This window comes from Oryx dammah, unplaced genomic scaffold (assembly GCF_014754425.2).
Source record: "Oryx dammah isolate SB20612 unplaced genomic scaffold, SCBI_Odam_1.1 HiC_scaffold_13, whole genome shotgun sequence".
Lineage (NCBI taxonomy): Eukaryota > Metazoa > Chordata > Mammalia > Artiodactyla > Bovidae > Oryx > Oryx dammah.
This window is the reverse complement of record NW_024070197.1, coordinates 652,078-674,783: the sequence shown is the minus strand read 5'-3', so window position 1 is coordinate 674,783 and position 22,706 is coordinate 652,078. Positions and strand designations below refer to the sequence as shown.

Below are 22,706 nucleotides of genomic sequence, written 5' to 3'. Positions count from 1 at the left end.
TAAAAAAAAAACAGGCAGAGTATATGAACATTTTAATAGACATAAAGGTGGCAAATGAGCCAAAGAAAAATGCTTAATATCATGAAACATCAGGGAAGTGGGACTAAAACTACAGTGAGATATTGTTATACACATTTATTAAAAGGGCCAAAACTTAAAAAGTCCAGCCATACCCAACTGTTGGCAAAGATATGGAAGAACCAGTCTCTCACTGCTGACAGAAATACAAAAGGAAACAAGTTTTACTTCACAGTTTGATGTTTCTTGAAAAGTTATATATTTATTTTCCTGTAACTCAAGCATCACACTCTAAGGTATTAGACAAGAGAAATGAAATATATCCATATTGAAGAATTGTACTGAGATGTCCATAGGAATTTTGTTTGATAGAGCCAAAACACAGAAACTATTCATATATCCAAAAAACAAATGAAAAAATAAACAAATAGTGGTATATGCAAAGAACATCATACTCCTCAACAACATAAAAAATGAACTACCCACATCAGAACCATTGATGAGTCTCAGAATAAACACACTGTGTGAGGAGAACCCGAAGGGGAAAAAAGACTAACCACTTTATATAATTCCACTCAGAAGAAGTTATAGAAAATACAGAATATTTTATTTTAAACTAAGTCAATGTTTGCCTGGAAGGCCGCGGAGGGCAGACAGAGATTATTAAAAAACATGAGGTAAATATTGTGTAATGCATAAGTTGTTTGACCACTTCCAATTTGCCTTGATTCATGGACCTGACATTCCAGGTTCCTATGCAATATTGCTCTTTACAGCATCGGACCTTGCTTCTATCACCAGTCACATCCACAGCTGGGTATTGTTTTTGCTTTGGCTCCATTCCTTCATTCTTTCTAGAGTTATTTCTCCACTGATCTCCAGTAGCATATTGGGCACCTACTGACCTGGGGAGTTCCTCTTTCAATATCCTATCATTTTGCCTTTTCATACTGTTCATGGGGTTCTCAAGGCAAGAATACTGAAGTGGTTTGCCATCCCCTTCTCCAGTGGGCCACATTCTGTCAGACCTCTCCACCATGACCTGCCCTCCCTGGGTTGCCCTGCCGGCATGGCTTAGTTTCATTGAGTTAGACAAGGCTGTGGTCCTAGTGTGATTCGATTGACTAGTTTTCTGTGAAGATGGTTTCAGTGTGTCTGCCCTCTGATGCCCTCTTGCAACACCTACCATCTTACTTGGGTTTCTCTTACCTTGGGCATGGGGTATCTCTTCACGGCTGCTCCAGCAAAGTGCAGCCGCTGCTCCTTACCTTGGATGAGGGGTATCTCCTCACCTCCGCCCGTCCTGACCTTCAACGTGGGATGGCTCCTCTAGGCCCTCCTACACCCATGCAGCCACCACTCCTTGGATGTGGGGTTGCTCCTGCCAACCACCGCCCCTGCCCTCAGGCATGGGGTTGCTCCTCCAGCTGCTGCCCCTGGCCTCAGGTGCCGCCCCTGATCTCAGACATGAGGTGTCTCCTCTCAGCCACCACCCCTGACCTCGGATGCGGGGTGGCTCCTCTCAGCCGTCGCCCCTGACCTCAGACGCGGGGTGGCTCCTATTGGCCATTCCTGCGCCATCACAGCCTGGCACTCTAGGCCGCTGCCCTTGACCTCGGATGTGGGGTAACTCCTCTTCGCCGCCACCCTTCAGGCATGGGGTCCTCCTGGCTTCTGCCCCTGACCTCGGACGTGGGGTAGCTCCTCTTGGCCGTGCTTACTGTGCTGGCCCCAGCCGCTTGCGCTTAGTGCTGACCATTATATCTACTACTGCGGGCAGGAATCCCTCAGAAGAAATGGAGTAGCCATCATGGTCAACAAAGAGATGCAATCTCAAAAATGACAGAATGATCTCTGTTCATCTCCAAGGCAAACCATTCAATGTCACAGTTATCCAAGTCTATGCCCCAACCAATAATGCTGAAGAAGCTGAAGTTGAACGGTTCTATGAAGACCTACAAGACCTTTTAGAACTAACACCTAAAAAATATGTCCTTTTCATTCTAGGGGTGTGGAATGCAAAAGTAGGAAGTCAAGAAACACCTGGAGTAACAGGAAAATTTGGGCTTGGAATGCGGAATGAAGCAGGGCACAGACTAATAGAGTTTTGCCAAGAAAATGCACTGATCATAGCAAACACCCTCTTCCAAAAACACAAGAGAAGACTCTACACATGGACATCACCAGATGGTCAACACCAAAATCAGATTGATCATATTCTTTGCAGCCAAAGATGGAGAAGCTCTATACAGTCAACAAAAACAAGACCAGGAGCTGACTGTGGCTCAGATCATGAACTCCTTATTACCAAATTCAGACTCAAATTGAAGAAAGTAGGGAAAACCGCTAGACCATTCAGGTATGACCTAAATCAAATCCCTTATGATTATACAGTGGAAGTGAGAAATAGATTTAAGGGCCTAGATCTGATAGACAGAGTGCCTGATGAACTATGGAATGAGGTTCGTGACATAGTACAGGAGACAGGGATCAAGACCATCCCCATGGAAACGAAATGCAAAAAAGAAAAAGGCTGTCTGGGAGGCCTTACAAATAGCTGTGAAAAGAAGAGAAGCAAAAAGCAAAGGAGAAAAGCAAAGATATAAGCATCTGAATGCAGAGTTCCAAAGAATAGCAAGAAGAGATAAGAAAGCCTTCTTCAGTGATCAATGCAAAGAAATAGAGGAAAAGAACAGAATGGGAAAGACTAGAGATCTCTTCAGGAAAATTAGAGATACCAAGGGAACATTTCATGCAAAGATGGGCTCGATAAAGGACAGAAATGGTCTGGACCTAACAGAAGCAGAAGATATTAAGAAGAGGTGGCAAGAATACACAGAAGAACTGTACAAAAAAGATCTTCACGACCTGGATAATCATGATGGTGTGATCACTCATCTAGAGCCAGACATCCTGGAATGTGAAGTCAAGTGGGCCTTAGAAAGCATCACTACGAACAAAGCTAGTGGAGGTGATGGAATTCCGGTTGAGCTATTTCAAATCCTGAAAGATGATACTGTGAAAGTGCTGCACTCAATATGCCAGCAAATTTGGAAAACTCAGCAGTGGCCACAGGACTGGAAAAGTTCAGTTCTCATTCCCATCCCAAAGAAAGGCAATGCCAAAGAATGCTCAAACTCCCGCACAATTACACTCATCTCACACGCTAGTAACAGAGAAGGCAGTGGCAGCCCACTCCAGTTCTCTCGCCTGGAAAATCCCATGGACGGGGGAGCCTGGTGGGCTGCAGTCCATGGGGTCGCTAAGAGTTGGGCACGACTGAGCGACTTCACTTTCACTTTTCACTTTCATGAATTGGAGAAGGAAATGGCAACCCGCTCCAGTGTTCTTGCCTGGAGAATCTCAGGGACGGGGGAGCCTGATGGGCTGCCGTCTATGGGGTCGCACAGAGTTGGACACGACTGAAGCGACTTAGCAGCAGCAGCACATGCTAGGAAAGTAATGCTCAAAATTCTCCAAGCCAGGCTTCAGCAATACGTGAACCGTGAACTTCCAGATGCTCAAGCTGGTTTTAGAAAAGGCAGAGGAACCAGAGATCAAATTGCCAACATCTGCTGGATCATGGAAAAAGCAAGAGAATTTCAGAAAAACATCTATTTCTGCTTTATTGACTATGCCAAAGCCTTTAACTGTGTGGATCACAATAAACTGGGAAATTGTGAGAGAGATGGGAATACCAGACCACCTGATTTGCCTCTTGAGAAATCTGTATGCAGGTCAGGAAGCAACAGTTCGAACTGGACATGGAACAACAGACTGGTTCCAAATAGGAAAAGGAGTACGTCAAGGCTGGATATTGTCACCCTGCTTATTTCTCTTCTATGCAGAGTACATCATGAGAAACGCTGGACTGGAAGAAACACAAGCTGGAATCAAGATTGCTGGGAGAAATATCAATAACCTCAGATATGCAGATGACACCACCCTTATGGCAGAAAGTGAAGAGGAACTCAAAAGCCTCTTGAGGAAAGTGAAAGAGGAGAGGGAAAAAGTTGGCTTAAAGCTCAACATTCAGAAAACAAAGATCATGGCATCTGGTCCCATCACTTCATGGGAAATAGATGGGGAAACAGTGGAAACAGTGTCAAACGTGTTTTGGGTTCCAAAATCACTGCAGATGGTGACTGCAGCCATGAAATTAAAAGACACTTACTCCTTGGAAGGAAAATTATGACCAACCTAGACAGCATATTCAAAAGCAGAGACATTACTTTGCCGACTAAGGTCCGTCTAGTCAAGGCTATGGTTTTTCCTGTGGTCATGTATGGATGTGAGAGTTGGACTGTGCAGACAGCTGAGCACCGAAGAATTGATGCTTTTGAACTGTGGTGTTGGAGAAGACTCTTGAGGGTCCCTTGGACTGCAAGGAGATCCAACCAGTCCATTCTGAAGGAGATCAGCCCTGGGATTTCTTTGGAAGGAAAGATGCTAAAGCTGAAACTCCAGTACTTTGGCCACCTCATGCCAAGACTTGACTCATTGGAAAAGACTCTGATGCTGGGAGGGATTGGGGGCAGGAGGAGAAGGGGATGACAGAGGATAAGATGGCTGGATGGCATCACTGAGTCAATGGACGTGAGTCTGAGTGAACTCCGGGAGTTGGTGATGGACAGGGAGGCCTGGCATGCTGCGATTCATGGGGTCGCAAAGAGTCGGACACGACTGAGCAACTGAACTCAATGCATAAGTTAATTATCGTGATTGTTTGATGGTTTTATATGAACGTCAAATTTTATCAAATGGTACAGTTCAAATATGGACACTATTGTTTATTAAGTATACCTAAAAAACTTTAACAAACAAGAATTCTTACTGTTTTAGAAAAATAAAGCATAGCAAACCTCTGTTGACACCACCATATCCCTTGTAATGCCCTGAGATCAGCACCTTGCCTCAATAGTAGCAAACATTGGTGAGCAGTGAAGACCATTTACAATTGAGTCAGTAGGAAGGAATGCAGGCTGGGTCACAAAAACCACGTCATTGGACTAAGTGATCTTCCGTCATCTTCTTGTTTTCCTGTCTGAGCAGCAATGGCCTTAGGGTGTACAGCCCAGAGAAGCTACAGGAATCCCTAAGACCATAAGATATTTTCTGACCAGGCCCTCAGCTACACAAGACACACAATTCTGAAGGTCCTGAGAATTTGTGCAGCTGCTCACCCTTCACAGCCATGGCCCCTGGAGCACTGTGGATGCCCCTTTAAAAGAGGAGCATTCCAACCAATTTGCTGTAGTCTCCCATGCTCTCTGCTCCTGGAACGATTATCATTCCCCCTGTAATGTTTCAACCAGCAACACACACTTCCAGATATACAGAATTGTGGCCATCAGGGCACATGGCTCCCCTCTAGGACCCAGGGAACAGACTTCCCTCACCACTGCTGAGCAGTATCTCCTGTGGAGAAGAGAGAATTTCATGTTTTTTCCAGAAGTACTTGAGGTTGTCACACTCTCCCTCCTTGGGATATACTCTGTCACAAAAAAATTCTAGCATTCTGGCTCAAAGCAATGCAAAGCAGGCCCAGACTGCCATGAGAACTGCTACCATTCCACCTCCCACCACCCCCATGAGGTACAGAAGGGTCATCGTCCCATGAAATCTGCATCTTGTATTTAGACAGAATCTACTTGTTTTCAAACTACCCCATAAAGTGAATAGAACACTCAAGATTAAAGGTGACTGAAACCATAAGGCCTTTGTTATAACAGAAAACAAGAACATTGGAGGCAGGCTGCTCCTGAGTCAGTGCTTTGGAGGCTGGATATTCCAACATGAAAGTCATGTGAAATCAACAATTTCCCCCCCCAAAGGTACTCCATCTTTTCAGGTCACCAGCAGAACTTAGATGGAGTCCTTTGGATCACAGCTGTGTCAAGTCCCTGTCCAAACTAATCCGAAAAGAGGGTATTCCCGCCTCTCAGGAAGTCCCCGAGGGAATCGGGGAACACTGTGATTTCCTGTTCCCGACACACGGGGTTGGGTGAATGACGCACAGTCGAGGCACCTGCGAGGTGGCAGAGATGCAGGGGCTTGACACCACAGAAACCTGGCCAGGGCAGTGCGTAGGTTAACTGGGCCTTCCCTGGGGGTCCAGGAGTTACACCCCACACTTCCACACTTCCACAGCAGGGGGAGGTATTCAATCCCTTGTTGGGGAACTGAGATCCCACTGGCCCCATGGTGTGGCCAAAAGAAAATAAAAGGGGGGGGGGGCTGGGTTGGTTAAGGTGTACTATGTACCGCCCACATCCCTGAATTTTCTGTTGATGTAGGAGGTTCAGTTCAGGCAGATGATGCCTTCAAGAGGCATGTCCTTTAGTGTTGTTTTACTGAAGGAGGAAATACAACATTTTCTGCACATCTGGAGTTGATTCTCCTGTGTGAGTTTTGTAAGCAAGCAAGTAAATCCTTTGGCTTAAGGCTTCCTCACATTTAACACACTCATAAGGTCCAATCCAATGTGAACTCTCTGGTGTCAAGTGAGGTTAGAGCTTTGGCTGAAGGATTTCTCACACTGGTCACACTTAGGTCTTTCTCCAGTGTGAACTCTTACAGTCATTGACGCTTCCCCTAAAGGGTTTTCCACATTCACTGCATTCATAAGGGCTTTCTCCAGTGTGAATCCTCTGGTGTTTCAGGAGGTTGGAGCTTTGACTAAACAATTCCCCCATATGTAAGGCCTTTCTCCAGTATAGTTTCCAGATATAGAACAAGGCTGCTGTTTTGGCTAAAAGATTTCCCACATTCACTGCACTTAAAAGGCTTTTGCTCCAGTGTGAACACTGGCGTTCCATGAGGTTGGATCTTTATAAATAATTTCTCATATCCCCCACACTCATAAGGTCCTTCTCCAGTGTGAACTTTCCAGTGGTCACTGAGGCTGGAGCTTTGGCTAAAAGGTCACCCATGTTGGTTGTACTCAGTGCTTTTTCGCCAGTGTCTAATGAGGCTTGAGCTTCGGCTAAATGATCTCCCACATTCATGGCACATGTGACATCTTTCTCTGGTGAGAACTTTCTGGTAATGAACAAGTGTGGAGGAAACCACACACACACACACACACACACACACACACACACACACACACACACAGGGCCACATCGGAGTTGCTCTCTCAGAAGAGTGAACAAGCAATACTTGTGAGATCAGCTTCCTTAATGTTGGTAGGAAGGGATATCTCCTGATTCCATGGGAGGGTGCTGTTGGCTTACCTGAATATCTCCAGGGCAGGCAGGGAATTGAAACTGCCTGAGAAGGGATGAGCAGGAACTCCACTTCATCCCTGTGAGAAGGAAGACTGTTGGGTTAGGAGACCTTGTGTGCAAGAGCAGAGTGAGGAGAACCAGCACTCAGGCCATTTGAGGTCCTCATGGTTTCACAACACAGCACTGTAATACCAGCCTTAATTTTAGGCCTTATATCACAACCTGGCAAAAACATCCTGAGTACACTTTGCTAATTCAGACATGATTGAATAGTTCCAGGGACTTCTCATGACTCCCTGAGCTGCAGCAGCTCCAAATCTTTCTATGGAGTCCTCACTACCTGGGGCAGTTCCTTGCTTCAGACTTTGCCATTCAGAACACATCTGGTCTCAGACACATGTGGCCCTCTCCACTGTTGGGCTGCACTCCCAGCCATCACAACTTTCTTCTGTTCACCCAACCCACATTGAGAGTTCAACCCCATTTAATGGAATACTCCAGGCCTCATGACTCTCATAAATAACCAGGTTTGCCCTAGACTTTAGTCTTCAGGTTGAAAAAAGCACCCCAGATCCCAAGTCCTCACAGAATCCTGGTAAGTGCTTGAAATGGTGAATAAGCACCAGCCCCGTTTTGAGTGATACCTTGCTTCAATAACCTTTTGTTTCTGCATTCACACATCCATCTAATGCCTATTCTCCCCTTGGAAACTTGGCCACCTGCCAGGCTATCCTGTCCCCAACACATTCCTTTCAGGGCCACTTACCTGCCTCAGTGTGTTTGTAAAGCCCCAAACCAGGCACTCATACAAAAAAACCTAGTGCACAGTCTCCACCATCCCCTGTCTGACCCCCTAATAGTTTTACCACCATAATCTGAAGTTTGTTGCTGTTTTTCAGTCACTAAGTCCTGCCTGACTCTTCGTGACCCCATGAACGGCATTCAGCACGCCAGGCTTCCTTTTCCTTCACTATTTCCCAGAGTTTGCTCAAACTCATGAGTCGGTGATGCTATCCAATCATCTCATCCTCTGGTGCCTGCCTCTCTTCCCATGAAGAACAGAAGGTAGTCTGGAGTATTTTGTCCTTCACCACATGTACATAGACTGGAAAACTGACTTTATGCTTTGGGGGTCAATGCATTTGAATTGAAATAAGATAAAGTTTATTAGCTCCTGCTAACTGCAGATGGTGATTGCAGCCATGAAATTAAAAGACACGTACTGCTTGGAAGGAAAGTTATGACCAACTCAGACAGCATATTAAAAAGCAGAGACATTACTTTGCCAACAAAGGTCCGTCTAGTCAAGGCTGTGATTTTTCCAGTGGTCATGTATGTATGTGAGAGTTGGACTGTGAAGAAAGCTGAGCACTGAAGAATTGATGCTTTTGAACTGTGGTGTTGGAGAAGACTCTTGAGAGTCCCTTGGGCTGCAAGGATATCCAACGAGGCCATTCTAAAGGAAATCAGTCCTGGGGGTTCATTGGAAGGACTGATGCTAAAGCTGAAACTCCAATACTTTGGCCACCTCATGCGAAGAGTTGACTCATTGGAAAAGACTCTGGGAGGGGTTGGGGCAGGAGGAGAAGAGGATGACAGAGGATGAGATGGCTGGATGACATCACCGACTCAATGGACATGAGTTTGAATGAACTCTGGGAGTTGGTGATGGACAGGGAGGCCTGGCGTGCTGTGATTCATGGGGTCGCAAAGAGACAGACACGACTGAGCAACTGAACTGAACTGAACTGAACAGTGGACATGTTTTATGTCTGAAAGACTCTACAAATAATCTTTTTATTTTTATCAGTAGCCTTGATGGGGGTTCAGTTCAGTTCAGTCGCTCAGTCGTGTCCAACTCTTTGCTACCCCAAGAACCGCAACACGACAGGCCTCTGTCCATCATCAACCCCCAGTTCAGTTCAGTTCAGTCGCTCAGTCATGTCCGACTCTTTGTGACCCCATGAATTGAAGCACGCAGGCCTCCCTGTCCATCACCAACTCCTGGAGTTCACTCAGATTCACGTCCACTGGCTCAGTGATGCCATCCAGCCATCTTATCCTCGGTCGTCCCCTTCTCCTCCTGCCCCCAATCCCTCCCAGCATCAGAGTCTTTTCCAATTAGTCAACTCTTCCCATGAGGTGGCCAAAGTACTGGAGTTTCAGCTTCAGCATCATTCCTTCCAAAGAAATCCCAGGGCTGATCTTCAGAATGGACTGGTTGGATCTCCTTGCAGTCCAAGGGACTCTCAAGAGTCTTCTCCAACACCACAGTTCAAACGCATCAACTCTTCGGCGCTCAGCCTTCTTCACAGTCCAACTCTCACATCCATACATGACCACAGGAAAAACCATAGCCTTGACTAGACGGACCTTAGTCGGCAAAGTAATGTCTCTGCTTTTGAATATACTATCTAGGTTGGTCATAACTTTTCTTCCAAGGAGTAAGTGTCTTTTAATTTCATGGCTGCAGTCACCATCTGCAGTGATTTTGGAGCCCCAAAAAATAAAGTCTGACACTGTTTCCACTGTTTCCCCATCTATTTCCCATGAAGTGATGGGACCAGATGCCATGATCTTTGTTTTCTGCATGTTGAGCTTTAAGCCAACTTTTTCACTCTCCTCTTTCACTTTCCTCAAGAGGCTTTTCAGTTCCTCTTCACTTTCTGCCATAAGGGTGGTGTCATCTGCATATCTGAGGTTATTGATATTTCTCCCGGCAATCTTGATTCCAGTTTGTATTTCTTCCAGTCCAGTGTTTCTCATGATGTACTCTGCATAGAAGTTTAACAAGCAGGGTGACAATACACAGCCTTGATGTACTCCTTTTCTTATTTGGAACCAGTCTGTTGTTCCATGTCCAGTTCGAACTGTTGCTTCCTGACCTGCATACAGCTTTCTCAAGAGTCAGGTCAGGTGGTCTGGTATTCCCATCTCTTTCAGAATTTTCCATAGTTTATTGTGATCCACACAGTCAAAGCTTTGGCATAGTCAATAAAGCAGAAATAGATGTTTTTCTGGAACTCTCTTGCTTTTCCCATGATCCAGTGGATGTTGGCAATTTGATCTCTGGTTCCTCTGCCTTTTCGAAAACCAGCTTGAACATCTGGAAGTTCACAGTTCACGTATTACTGAAGTCTGGCTTGGAGAATTTTGAGCATTACTTTACTAGCATGTGAGATGAGTGCAATTGTGTGGTAGTTTGAGCATTCTTTGGCATTGCCTTTCTTTGGGATGGGAATGAAAACTGACCTTTTCCAGTCCTGTGGCCATTGCTGAGTTTTCCAAACTTGCTGGTATATTGAGTGCAGCACTTTCACAGCATCATCTTTCAGGATTTGAAATAGCTCAACTGGAATGCCATCACCTCCACTAGCTTTGTTCGTAGTGATGCTTTCTAAGGCCCACTTGACTTCACATTCCAGGTTGTCTGGCTCTAGGTGAGTGATCACATCATCATGATTATCTGGGTCGTGAAGATCTTTTTTGTGCAGTTCTTCTGTTCTTGCCACCTCTTCTTAATATCTTCTGCTTCTGTTAGGTCCAGACCGTTTCTGTCCTTTATCGAGCCCATCTTTGCATGAAATGTTCCCTTGGTATCTCTAATATTCTTGAAGAGATCTCTAGTCTTTCCCATTCTGTTCTTTTCCTCTATTTCTTTGCATTGATCGCTGAAGAAGGCTTTCTTATCTCTTCTTGCTATTCTTTGGAACTCTGCATTCAGATGCTTATATCTTTGCTTTTCTCCTTTGCTTTTTGCTTCTCTTCTTTTCACAGCTATTTGTAAGGCCTCCCTAGACAGCCATTTTGCTTTTTTGCATTTCATTTCCATGGGGATGGTCTTGATCCCTGTCTCCTGTACTATGTCATGAACTTCATTCCATAGTTCATCAGGCACTCTATCTATCAGATCTAGACCCTTAAATCTATTTCTCACTTCCACTGTATAATCATAAGGGATTTGATTTAGGTCATACCTGAATGGTCTAGCGGTTTTCCCTACTTTCTTCAATTTAAGTCTGAATTTGGCAATAAGGAGTTCATGATCTGAGCCACAGTCAGCTCCCAGTCTTGTTTTTGTTGACTGTATAGAGCTTCTCCATCTTTGGCTGCAAAGAATATAATCAATCTGATTTTGGTGTTGACCATCTGGTGATGTCCATGTGTAGAGTCTTCTCTTGTGTTGTTGGAAGAGGGTGTTTGCTATGAGCACTGCATTTTCTTGGCAAAACTCTATTAGTTTTTGCCCTGCTTCATTCTGCATTCCAAGGCCAAATTTGCCTGTTACTCCAGGTGTTTCTTGACTTTCTACTTTTGCATTCCAGTCCCCTAGAATGAAAAGGACATCTTTTTTAGGTGTTAGTTCTAAAAGATCTTGTAGGTCTTCATAAAACCATTCAACTTCAATTTCTTCAGTGTTACTGGTTGGGGCATAGACTTGGATAACTGTGATATTGAATGGTTTGCCTTGGAGATGAACAGAGATCATTCTGTCATTTTGAGATTGCATCCAAGTACTTCATTTCAAACTCTTTTGTTGACCATGATGGCTACTCCATTTCTTCTGAGGGATTCCTGCCCGTAGTAGTAGATGTAATGGTCATCTGAGTTAAATTCACCCATTCCAGTCCATTTTAGTTCGCTGATTCCTAAAATGTTGACATTCACCCTTGCCATCTCTTGTTTGACCTCTTCCAATTTCCCTTGATTCATGGACCTGACATTCCAGGTTCCTATGCAATATTGCTCTTTACAGCATTGGATCTTGCTTCTGTCACCAGTCACATCCACACCTGGGTATTGTTTTTGCTTTGGCTCCATCCCTTCATTCTTTCTGGAGTTATTTCTCCACTGATGCTTTTCTGGAGCAGCCATGAAGAGATACCCCACGCCAAGGTAAGAGAAACCCAGGTAAGATGGTAGGTGTTGCAAGAGGGCATCAGAGGGCAGACACACTGAAACCATACTCACTGAAAACTAGTCAATCTGATCACACTAGGACCACAGCCTTGTCTAACTCAATGAAACCAAGCCATGCCTGCAGGGCAACCCAAGACAAGCAGATCATGGTGGAGAGGCCTGACAGAATGTAGTCCACTGGAGAAGGGAATGGCAAGCCACTTCAGTATTCTTGCCTTGAGAACCCCATGAACAGTATGAAAAAGCAAAATCAACTCCCAGAGTCCACCCAAACTCATGTCCATTGAGTCGATAATGCCATCCAACCATCTCATCCTCCGTCATCCCCTTCTCCTCCTGCCCTCAATCTTTCCCAGCATCAAGGTCTTTTCGAATGAGTCAGCTCCTTGCATCAGGTGGCCAAAGTATTGGAGCTTCAGCTTCAACATCAGTCCTTCCAATGAACCCCCAGGACTGATCTCCTTTAGGATGGACTGGTTGGATCTCCTTGCAGTCCAAGGGACTCTCAAGAGTCTTCTCCAACACCACAGTTCAAAAGCATCCATTCTTCGGTGCTCAGCTTTCTTTGTGGTCTAACTCTCACACCCATACGTGACCACTGGAAAAACCATAGTCTTGAGTAGACGGACTTTTGTTGGCAAAGTAATATCTCTGCTTCTCAATATGCTATCTAGGTTGGTCATAACTTTCCTTCCAAGGAGAAACAGTCTTTTAATTTCATGGCCGCAGTCAGGGGGGTTGGTTGAGGCCACATAATAGTATTTTTGGCCTCTGGGAGCATGTTGAGCTTCACCGAGTCTGAAACATGTCTCCAAACACTGGGGTGACCAGCTGCCGAGAACACTTGGCAGAAATGCGGTCATGATCCCTTTAAACAGGGGGTGAAGCTCACCTGGATGTACCACTTTCCATACTCCCCTCCCGGCCAACCTCACAGGAAGTCCAGACCCAGCTCTCTGCGGATCCATGGGGACTACATTACCCAGAATGTTCAGAGTCGAGCGGCAACACTCTTACCCAATGAGAGCTTAGAAAGAGGAGGCCGAGCAACGTGAGGGCGGAACTTCCTGCTTTCTCCTCTCGGAGGCCATGTTAGCTGTTCGCGGTTTTGTTTAACCGGTGTGAAAGGTGCGGGAATTCTGGGCCAGTCCTGAGGTGACGGAATTGAGGAAGTCCGAGAAAGAGGTTCTGTCCCCGCTGCACAGAGGCGGGTCTCAGGCTCGACGCCGCCGCCCGGGGTGCCCCATCCCAGGCCTCGGATCCGGGCCGCCGCCCCCGTCTGCTCTCTCCTCTCCTGGCCCCGCTCCGCCCACAGAGTCCGATGGCAGCGGCCGCCCGAAAGAACCCGCTTCAGGTAAACGCTGGTCCTCCGAGCCCTGACCCCACCAGACGTTAAAAACCCAGGGTTTAGGACGGTGAGGCGGTCGTGGGTGGGACCCTGTTTCTGACAGCGTGGTGGCGCGTGGGGGACGGTGACAGGCAGAGGGACACCTGTTAAAGGGCAAACCGAGCACTGCGGCACCGAGACTGAATGGGTACCAGCGTCCCAGCCTTCAGGGGCAGGCACTGAGCCTGGGAGGCCTGAGCCCATCGAACCCCGCCATAGGCTCATCCCTCAAGAGTTGGCGTTTTCCACGTTTCCTACGGCTACAGAGGCACTTTTTGGAGCCAGCGCGCGAAGTGCTGTTGCGAGGGTGTCCCATTTCTTCACTGGCCCTGACCACCAGACATGTTTTCTGGATTGTGGTTTTTTGCGATCTCTTGCTGCCTTGTCCCCAGTTTGGGATCTGGAAGCCCTGGAGAAACCCCACGGCCAGGGTTATATGAAGGGATTTTTGTTTCTGACAGCCATCATAAACAGGTGTGAAAGGTCTTCAATCTTATTGTGCCTGCAGAATTTTAGTTGTGGCATGAGGAATCTTTAGTTGCAGCATGCAAACTCTTAGTTGTGACGTCTGGGATCTAGTTCCCTGACCAGGGATCAAACCCCGGGTCCACTGCTTTGGGAGCTTGGAGTGTTAGCCACTGGACCACCAGGGAAGTCCCACGTTGTATTTTCTGATGTGAGCCATGAGGGAGTAAAACAGGATTCAGGTATACTCCTCTCGTTGTTTTGTTTTCAGCAGGTGTGGTAATGGGAGCTCTATTAACTGAGATGAGGAAGTTGGAAATAGTAATATTCTCCAGAGATCTTAGAAACTTCTGAGATGTTTCTGAGAGCATTAGGTGGTGGCATTAATTGAGCAGCTAAACACACAAGTCTGGAGTGTGGGACAGAGAGGAGGTGGTGATTGTAGGCATGTCGCTGTTTGATCCAGTCTCACAGATTATGCATACCTGAAAAGGGAATATCCTTGATGACACCAGGGTCCTGGAATTGAGACTTATGTGACCTTGGCCACATAAGTGGAATGTCCTGGCATGAGTGTGTGGCTCCCTCTATGCCAGGTCCACAACTTTGATACCCACCTCCCCACCTCTTTCTGTAGGTGACTGGTTCCAGTGTTCAGTGGGACCATTTGAACACAGTGGCATTAGTAGTGCCAGGGGCTGGTTTCTTCTCTGAGTTGGAGAGTCTGGGAAGAAGATGGGCATGGGGTGGATGTATGTGTGTTGGGGGGGGAGGGTTGGGGGCAGTGGATAGTTGTCGTTGAGAAGGGGGCTATTTATGATTTCATCTGTCCGCATCTTGCCAGGGCAGTGTGACCTTTGAGGATGTGGCTGTGTACTTCTCCTGGGAGGAATGGAGTCTCCTTGATGATGCTCAGAGATGCCTGTACCACGATGTGATGCTGCAGAACTTCGCACTTATAATCTCCTTGGGTATGACTGTCAAACTCATCTCTGTTCCTTGAGCTGCCTCTGCCTTTTTTTCCCCCAGGAGCAGTCTATCCTCACGTCAGGACCCTGGACACTGCTCCCTTCCCCAGTTCCCTGAATTGGTGCTGAGGTGGGTTGGGCTGAGATTTGTGCACTGTGCTCTCCTTTAGCGTACTCAACACTAGCCTTCCTGTCGACTGGCACTCTTATTATTTTTTTAAATTCTTTTCATTATTCTTTTCCATTATGGTTTATCATAGATTTTGAATTTCTTTGGTTCTTGTGTCATCAGAGTGCCATGTATTTGATTGCTGAGAGAGTGGAATCAGGTTGGAGAGCCCACAGAATTTCACAGGATGTATGTGAATCAAGCAAGATGGCTCAGATGAAGCCTGGCCCTGCATCGTAGCACATAAAGGACATGATGACAGTGCTGTATTCAAACTGCAACAGAAACCCATTGAGTGGGACTAAAATTTTGATTCCAGTAACACACTTCATTTGTGTCTTTCCTTCTTCCCCTTTCTTGACACTTTGCTGATTCATCATTTCTTTTGTCACTTATACTCTTACTTCTAACCTGTGGTTAACCTCACATTTCTGGACTCCTCTCTCACCTGTTTTTCTCACCACTGCATCTGCAGTGCTCTCCACATTGGCCTCTGTGTATTGTTTCATGAGGTGTGCACACATTCTTAAATAGTTCTGCAACACCAGGTGCCCTGATACAGTTGTATTTTCTTGGGTCTTGACACAGATTTTTTAAAATTATTTTATTTTTATTATTTTGAGTGTGTGTGTGACACAGCCTTTTTATACAGTGTTCATGTGTCACCAGCAGACAGTTTCCTTTTGAAAGTTGGTTGTTGAGGAATGAATTGCAGACCCTGTGTCTCTGCTTTGTGTGTCCACCACATGGTTGTGCCATTCACCTCATGAGGTCTCTCCCATTCTCTGAGCTTGACAGCCCAGTAGTTCTGAGCAGCCCCATCCTCAGCCAGAACCAACTCTTTGATTCTGCAAACAATCGCATAGACCGGTTCTTGGGTTTATTACACTGAACTTGCGTGGCAGCTACCCTCTCCCACTGAAGTCAGCATGCACTTCACCAGCATTACTTGCTTTCAGGTTGTTGGCGTGGAGCAGAGGATGAAGAGGCACCTTCTGAACAGAACATTTCTGTACATGGGATGTCACAGGTCAGGATTCCCAAGGCAGGCATGTTCTCCCAGAAGGCCCATTTTTGTGAGCTATGTGACCTGGACTTGGGAGACATTTTGCACTTGACTGAGCACCAGAGGCAGAAACTGTATGATATTGGGGCATGGGAGAAACGCTTGTATCTCAGTGTAAAACATCAGCACCGCAGGCAGCACATTGGAGAGAAATGCCTCAGAAGCAAGATGGGCAAAGCCTCATTTATGAACAACTGCAGACTTTTTGTGTTGGGGAAGTCACTTTCCTGTGGGGAATCCACACAGACCAGGGATAAGTCAAACAGGAGAACTGAGTATGGAGCAGCCTTTCACAGGAGGAAAACTCATTACAGTCCTGGAGAATGCACTGAAGACTTCAGTTGCAGACATATAGTTTCTCAGCATCAGCGAGTCCTCACTAGAGAAAAATGCTACACATGTAATGAATGTGGGAAATCTTTTAGCAAAAGCTACAGCCTCAGTGACCATTGGAGAGTTCACACAGGAGAAAAGCCTTATGAGTGTGGGGAATGTGGCAAATCCTTTAGACAGAGCTCTAGCCTCATTCAGCATCGGAGAGTTCACACTGGAGCAAGACCTCACGAGTGTGATGAATGTGGAAAATTATTTAGCAACAAATCCAACCTTATTAAACATCGGCGAATTCATACTGGAGAAAGGCCGTATGAGTGCAGTGAATGTGGGAAATCCTTTAGCGAAAGCTCTGCACTCCTTCAGCACCGGAGTGTTCACACTGGAGAAAGGCCTTATGAGTGCAGTGAGTGTGGAAAATTCTTTACATACCACTCCAGTCTCATAAAACACCAGAGAGTTCACTCTGGATCAAGACCCTATGAGTGCAATGAGTGTGGAAAATCCTTTACCCAAAACTCCAGCCTCATTGAACATCGTAGAGTTCATAGTGGAGAAAGGCCTTACAAGTGCAGTGAATGTGGGAAATCTTTTAGCCAAAGCTCTGCGCTTCTGCAGCATCGGAGAGTTCACACTGGAGAAAGGCCTTATGAGTGCAGTGAGTGTGGGAAGTTCTTTACTTACAGCTCCAGTCTCTTAAAACACCAGAGAGTTCACACGGGATCAAGGCCTTATGAGTGTAGCGAATGTGGGAAATCTTTTACTCAAAACTCCAGCCTCATTAAACACAGGAGAATTCATACTGGAGAAAGACCTTATGAGTGTAGTGAATGTGGGAAGTCTTTTAGCCATAGCTCTAGCCTTATTAAACACCAAAGAGTTCACATTTGTTAAAGGCCTGATGAGTGCAGTGAGCTTGGGAAATCGTTTACCCATAGATCCAGCTTCAGTGACCACTAGAATGTTTACACTGGAGACATGCTTTGTGTGTATTTGTATATGGGAGATTAGGCTCCTAAAACAGCATCATGTCACATTGGATGAACGCCTTATAAGTATGGCAGTCATGGAAAATCGTGTAGCTGAAGTCTAGCTTCAGTATAATCCAGAGAATTCAGTGGAGAAAGGCTTTATAAGTTCAGCGACTGTGGGAAAGCCTTCAGCTGAAGAATGTATTTCACTGAATACCACAGTTTCAAATGGGAGCGCTACCTTCAATGTGCAGGTATATATGATTTCTTTGTTGAGTGCAGCAACACTGGAGGAAATCCCTTATGAAGATGCCATTTGCCTGTTTTGAACCTCATTCATTCAAACATCCACTTAACTTCAGGTATGTGGGAACTGTGTTGCACTTTTTAACCTCTCCAGAACCCTTGCCAGATTGATGTCACTGCTAGTTCTGTAGCAGAAATCATATCACCCTTAACCACCAGGCAGATTTCTATTGTGTGCCACATTCACCCAGCCTAGTGTGTTCAGGGAAGGAAAGCCCAGTGCTGACCTATTTATGGGATGATTGATGAGCAGCTTGAGCACTTAAGTCTTTCCCAGTTTTTTTCCCTCCTTCATGAGTTAAAGCATGGACCTTACCCAGTTTTGGCCTAAAGGACTCTGCTGGTAATTTGAAAAGATGGACTACACTTTATTGGTATTATTGATATTATTGGTCTCATGAGACTAGTGATGGGATTTTCTAGCCTCCAAGACATCAACCCAGGGAACAGTTTCCCCTTGTTCTTGTTTGTAGAATAGTAAAGCTCTTACTGTTTAAGCCACCATTTATCTTAGGAGTTCCTTCACTGTATGGGGTGGTTTGTTGTTAATTGGGCTTGCTAGCCTGAAGAGACGAAATGCTCTGGTGAGAATCCCAAATTGTGTGCCTCAGTGGAGATAGCATGATGGCAGAATATGCCTCTCCAATTGTGGCCTAGGTTGCATTGCTGCTCAAAGGCTTCCTTTTGACCACCTTCAAGGACCACCTTCGTGGTCCTAATTTATAAATTGTATGCCATGATATTTTTCAAGTTCAGAGTTCAAACTGAGGAGGGGGCCGTTTCTGATTGCTGTGACTACTTTCAGTGCTTCTGAGAGCAACATAAACTTGTTCTCTTGTTCACAGGTGATATTGCATCTTGCTCAGCACTGTTGAGGGAAATCTGTTCCCCAGGTCCTGCAGTGGAGCCCTGTGCCTTGATGTCCTGAATTCTGTAGAGTAACATCAATGATTTTAAGATTATAGAAACACTGGATTAATAGTGGCGGAGACTACAGCATACTGATTAGAATGTGCCCCTTTCAAAAGGTCACTTAAAATGTTTAATCACTATGGCTTTGGAGGATAAGCAGGTATGGAAATTCTCAGAACTTCTGAAACTTTTTATCTGTATAACTTAGGGCCTTTGTCAAGGAAAATAAAGGTTTTGTGGATTCCTCTGGCCTTTCTGGGCTGTTCATCTAAGGCCATTGTTGTGCAGACAGAACAAGGATAGAGAGGAGAGAGCCTGTTAGTCAGCTCTGTGAGATTTGTGACCCATCCAGTATCCATGTTGAATGAAGTTTCCACTTCAGAAATTGCTTACCTGTTTTTGCTGAGGCAAGTACTGAACCTGTCCATTGAGTCAGTATGGTTGCCAAACCTCATGTTCTAAATGAGGAAATCATGTTCCTATTTAAACTATACAATTTGATGATTTTTTACATTTATGTAAATCCATGAAACCATCAAACAATCACGATAGTTTCTGTCACCCCATACTTGAATCTCTTTGTCCTCCAAGCAGCCATTAATTTGCTTTTCATTATAACAGATTAGTTTGAATTTTCTAGAATTTTATATGATTGAAATCATAAAGTGTTTAGTCTTTCCCCCCCCCCCCCTTTGGTACCCTTATATGACATGTTTATTTTGCAGTTCATCAGTGGTGCTTATATGAGTGGTTCTTTTTATATTATTGAGAATTATGTTCTGTCACTATATCACAATTTATTTATTCATCCGTTTATGGATATTTTAATTATTTCTAGTTTTGGCTGTTGCAAATAAAAGCCGTATAGAAATTGGATACAGTTCTTCATATTGAATCGTTTCCTTTCTGTCATGCTGATACCTCAAAATGCAATACCTGAATCAGAGTATAGGTGAATATATAACTTTTCCAGAAACACCACACTGTCTTTTAAAATGATTGCTCCCTTTTGTATTCCTACCTGCAGTGTGAGTTCCAGTTCTCTCATATCCTTGCTAAAGTGAATATGATTTGCTTTTAAAAATTTGACTCTTTGAGTAAATGTATATAGAGTTAGAGCACTTTGGTTTTAGTTTCATTTCCCTTATATTTCATGATGTTGAGCATAGTTGGTGTATAGGAGATACAGAAGGGTCAACATGTTAAACAGTTCAAAAGACTCAATTAGCCAAATCTGGATCGTGGCCAATTCTAACAAACAAATGGCAAGTGAATAATATGATTAAAATAAAATGGTAAGTGGGGGGATTTCCCTGGCCATCCAGTGGCTAAGACTCGGCACTTCTACTGCTGGGGGTACGTGTTCAATCCTGGTTGGGGAATTAAGAGTCCCACAAGCTGCATGGCCTGGCCAAAAGAAAGCCTCCAAGGAAATTCCAGTAGATACTTCTACTCTAGGAGAACTTACCCTTCCCACTGCCCACTAAGAGTAACTGAACTAATTAGTTTACCCTGAATACAACAGTTTATGGCCAAAGTTCTCAGCATTTTTTTTTTAAAGGTGAGTGGTACATAGAGGTTAAAAAACTTGCAAGACACACCTACTTATTGCCTAAGATAAATTTTGTATCCAGACTGCAATCAGTCTACATTAAGTAATGATTGCAGTATGGTAATTATACAATTAAGCACTTATAATTTTAAATATTTTAATTTTATGCAACAAAATTATTGGAATTATATAAGGATTTTTACATTTTAGAAACACCTCCTGAAGAGGTTATGTGTGAAATGACATGTTGTCTGTGACTATAAATAAACCACTAACTGCATGGGGATAGATAAAATAAGAACAACCATAAAAGGATAAATAGAGAATTCCCTGGCAATCCATGGTTAGGACTCCACACTTCCACTGCATAGGGCTTGGGTTTGATCCCTGGTTGGGGGACTAAGGTCCTGCAAGCTGTGTAGTGTGGGATAAATAATGACAGACACTACTTCCTAGTAGTCTTCTATTTTTGGATATATTTGAAAACAGCCTTTACAAAGGGTAGAGTGTGTGCTGTTAATTTTGTGTGGTGAGGATAAATGTAAAAGGCCAGGAGGAAACTGAGCTTTGAAACTCTATGAATGTAAATGTCAAAATGGATATTTTAAATATAAGCAAACTTGTCACTTCCTAATCTTGTTTTTATTTTAATAGCTATCATATTTCGTGTTTATGTGGCCATATTATTCCATTTTATTTTATCTGGTGTTCTTTGGAAGGAATGATGCTGAAGCTGAAACTCCAGTACTTTGGCCACCTCATGCGAAAAGTTGACTCATTGGAAAAGACTCTGATGCTGGGAGGGATTGGGGGCAGGAGGAGAAGGGGACGACCGAGGATGAGATGGCTGGATGGCATCACTGACTCGATGGACATGGGTTTGGGTGAACTCCAGGAGTTGGTGATGGACAGGGGGCCTGGCGTGCTGCGATTCATGGGGTTGCAAAGAGTCGGACATGACTGAGCAACTGAACTGAACTGAACACTGATACAGAAAATCCTACATAGATTTTGAGGTCATTTGTAACTTTAAAATAGATAAAAATAGCATTAACATAGAAGATTAGAACAGGAAAAACCCTTAGATATCATGATTCCCACTTTCTTTCTTCAGCAGATAAGTAAATTAGGGCCCAGAAAGGGGAAGTGAGTGACTTGGAGAGCTAGTTAGTAGCAGACTTGGAATTAAACCCAGGCTTAGTAACCACTTGGTCCAATGTTTTGTGTTTTTTTCAATCACAGTTTTAACTGTTTTATTTAAAGTTTTTATTTTTTAGAGCAATTTTAGGTTCATAACAAAATTAAGAAGAAAGTGTCTTGCCGCTGCACATGCATCGCCTCCATTATCAACATCCCCCACCAGAGTGGTCCTTCTGTTATAAGTGACGAGCCTACACGGATTCATTTTTGTCACCCGGTGTTTATATAGTTCATCTGAGGGTTTACTGTGGGTGATGTATATTCTGAGTTTGAATATATTTGAACACATTTATAATTTGAGTTTGAATAAATTTATAATTGGTGGCTGAGTAGTAGAGAATCTGCCTGCCGATACAGGAGACATGGATTCACTCCATGGGTTGGGAAGATCTCCTAAAGGAGGAAATGGCAGCCCACTCTAGTCAGTATTCTTGCCTGGGAAATCCCATGGACAGAGGCGCTTGGCAGGGTGTGGGGTTTCAAAGGATTGGACACAGCTTAGTTTCTAAACAACCAGTGCATCACTATAGGACACATAGAGTAGTTTCACTGCCCTAAAGTTCCGCTATTCTGTGTATTCATCCTTCCCCACATTGCTTGGGAACCAGTGATCTTATTTTACATCTCCATAGTTTAGCCTTTCCCAGAATGCCGTATAGTTGGAATCATGCAGTATATGGCTTTTTCAGATGGCTGTTTTCACTTACTAATGTGCATTTTAAGTTTCCTCCGTAAAACAAATGAAAAAGGTTCCTCCATCATGGCTTGATAGTGCATTTCTTTTTAAAACTTGAATGATGTTCCATTGTCTGGATATACCACCATTTATCCAAACACTATTGAAGGAGACATCTTGGTTGTGTCCAGGTTTCAAACTGAGAGTTCCGAGTTCCTTGGCAATTATGAATAAAGCTACCAGAAACAATTGTGTACAGGTTTTTGTGTGAACATAAGTTTTAGACTCCTTTGGGTAGATACTGAGGAGCCATATTACTGGTAAGAGTTATGTTTGTTTTCTAAGAAACTGCCAATGTGTCTTCCAAGGTGGCCATACTATTCTTACCAGCAGTGAATGAAAGAGTTCCTGTTGTTCCACATCCTCACCAGCATTTGGTGTTTCAGGGTCTATAGAGTTTGGATTTTAACAGATGTGTAATGGTGGCAAGAATACACAGAAGAACTGCACAAAAAAGATCTTCATGACCTGGAT

The 22,706-nt window shown here is 44.5% G+C and overlaps 1 protein-coding gene across 4 annotated transcripts; it reads left to right on the top strand.

Moving 5' to 3' along the window:
* The first annotated feature begins 13,254 nt into the window (after positions 1 to 13,254).
* Positions 13,255 to 22,421, top strand: LOC120871816 (zinc finger protein 154-like). 4 transcript variants are annotated; one of them, XR_005723121.1, is made up of 5 exons: positions 13,255 to 13,521; positions 14,864 to 14,990; positions 16,116 to 17,888; positions 18,678 to 18,904; positions 21,016 to 22,421. XR_005723121.1 is itself a non-coding variant. In XM_040251794.1 (3 exons), the coding sequence occupies exons 1-3, from the start codon at positions 13,489 to 13,491 to the stop codon at positions 17,447 to 17,449; spliced, it is 1,494 nt and encodes a 497-aa protein (XP_040107728.1). In that variant the 5' UTR covers positions 13,255 to 13,488; the 3' UTR covers positions 17,450 to 20,930. The 4 variants fall into 4 exon arrangements, 1 of the variants encoding a protein (XP_040107728.1); XR_005723122.1 differs by having other exon boundaries at positions 20,951 to 22,421; XR_005723120.1 differs by lacking the exon at positions 21,016 to 22,421 and having other exon boundaries at positions 18,678 to 20,930.
* The last annotated feature ends 285 nt before the right edge of the window (positions 22,422 to 22,706 follow it).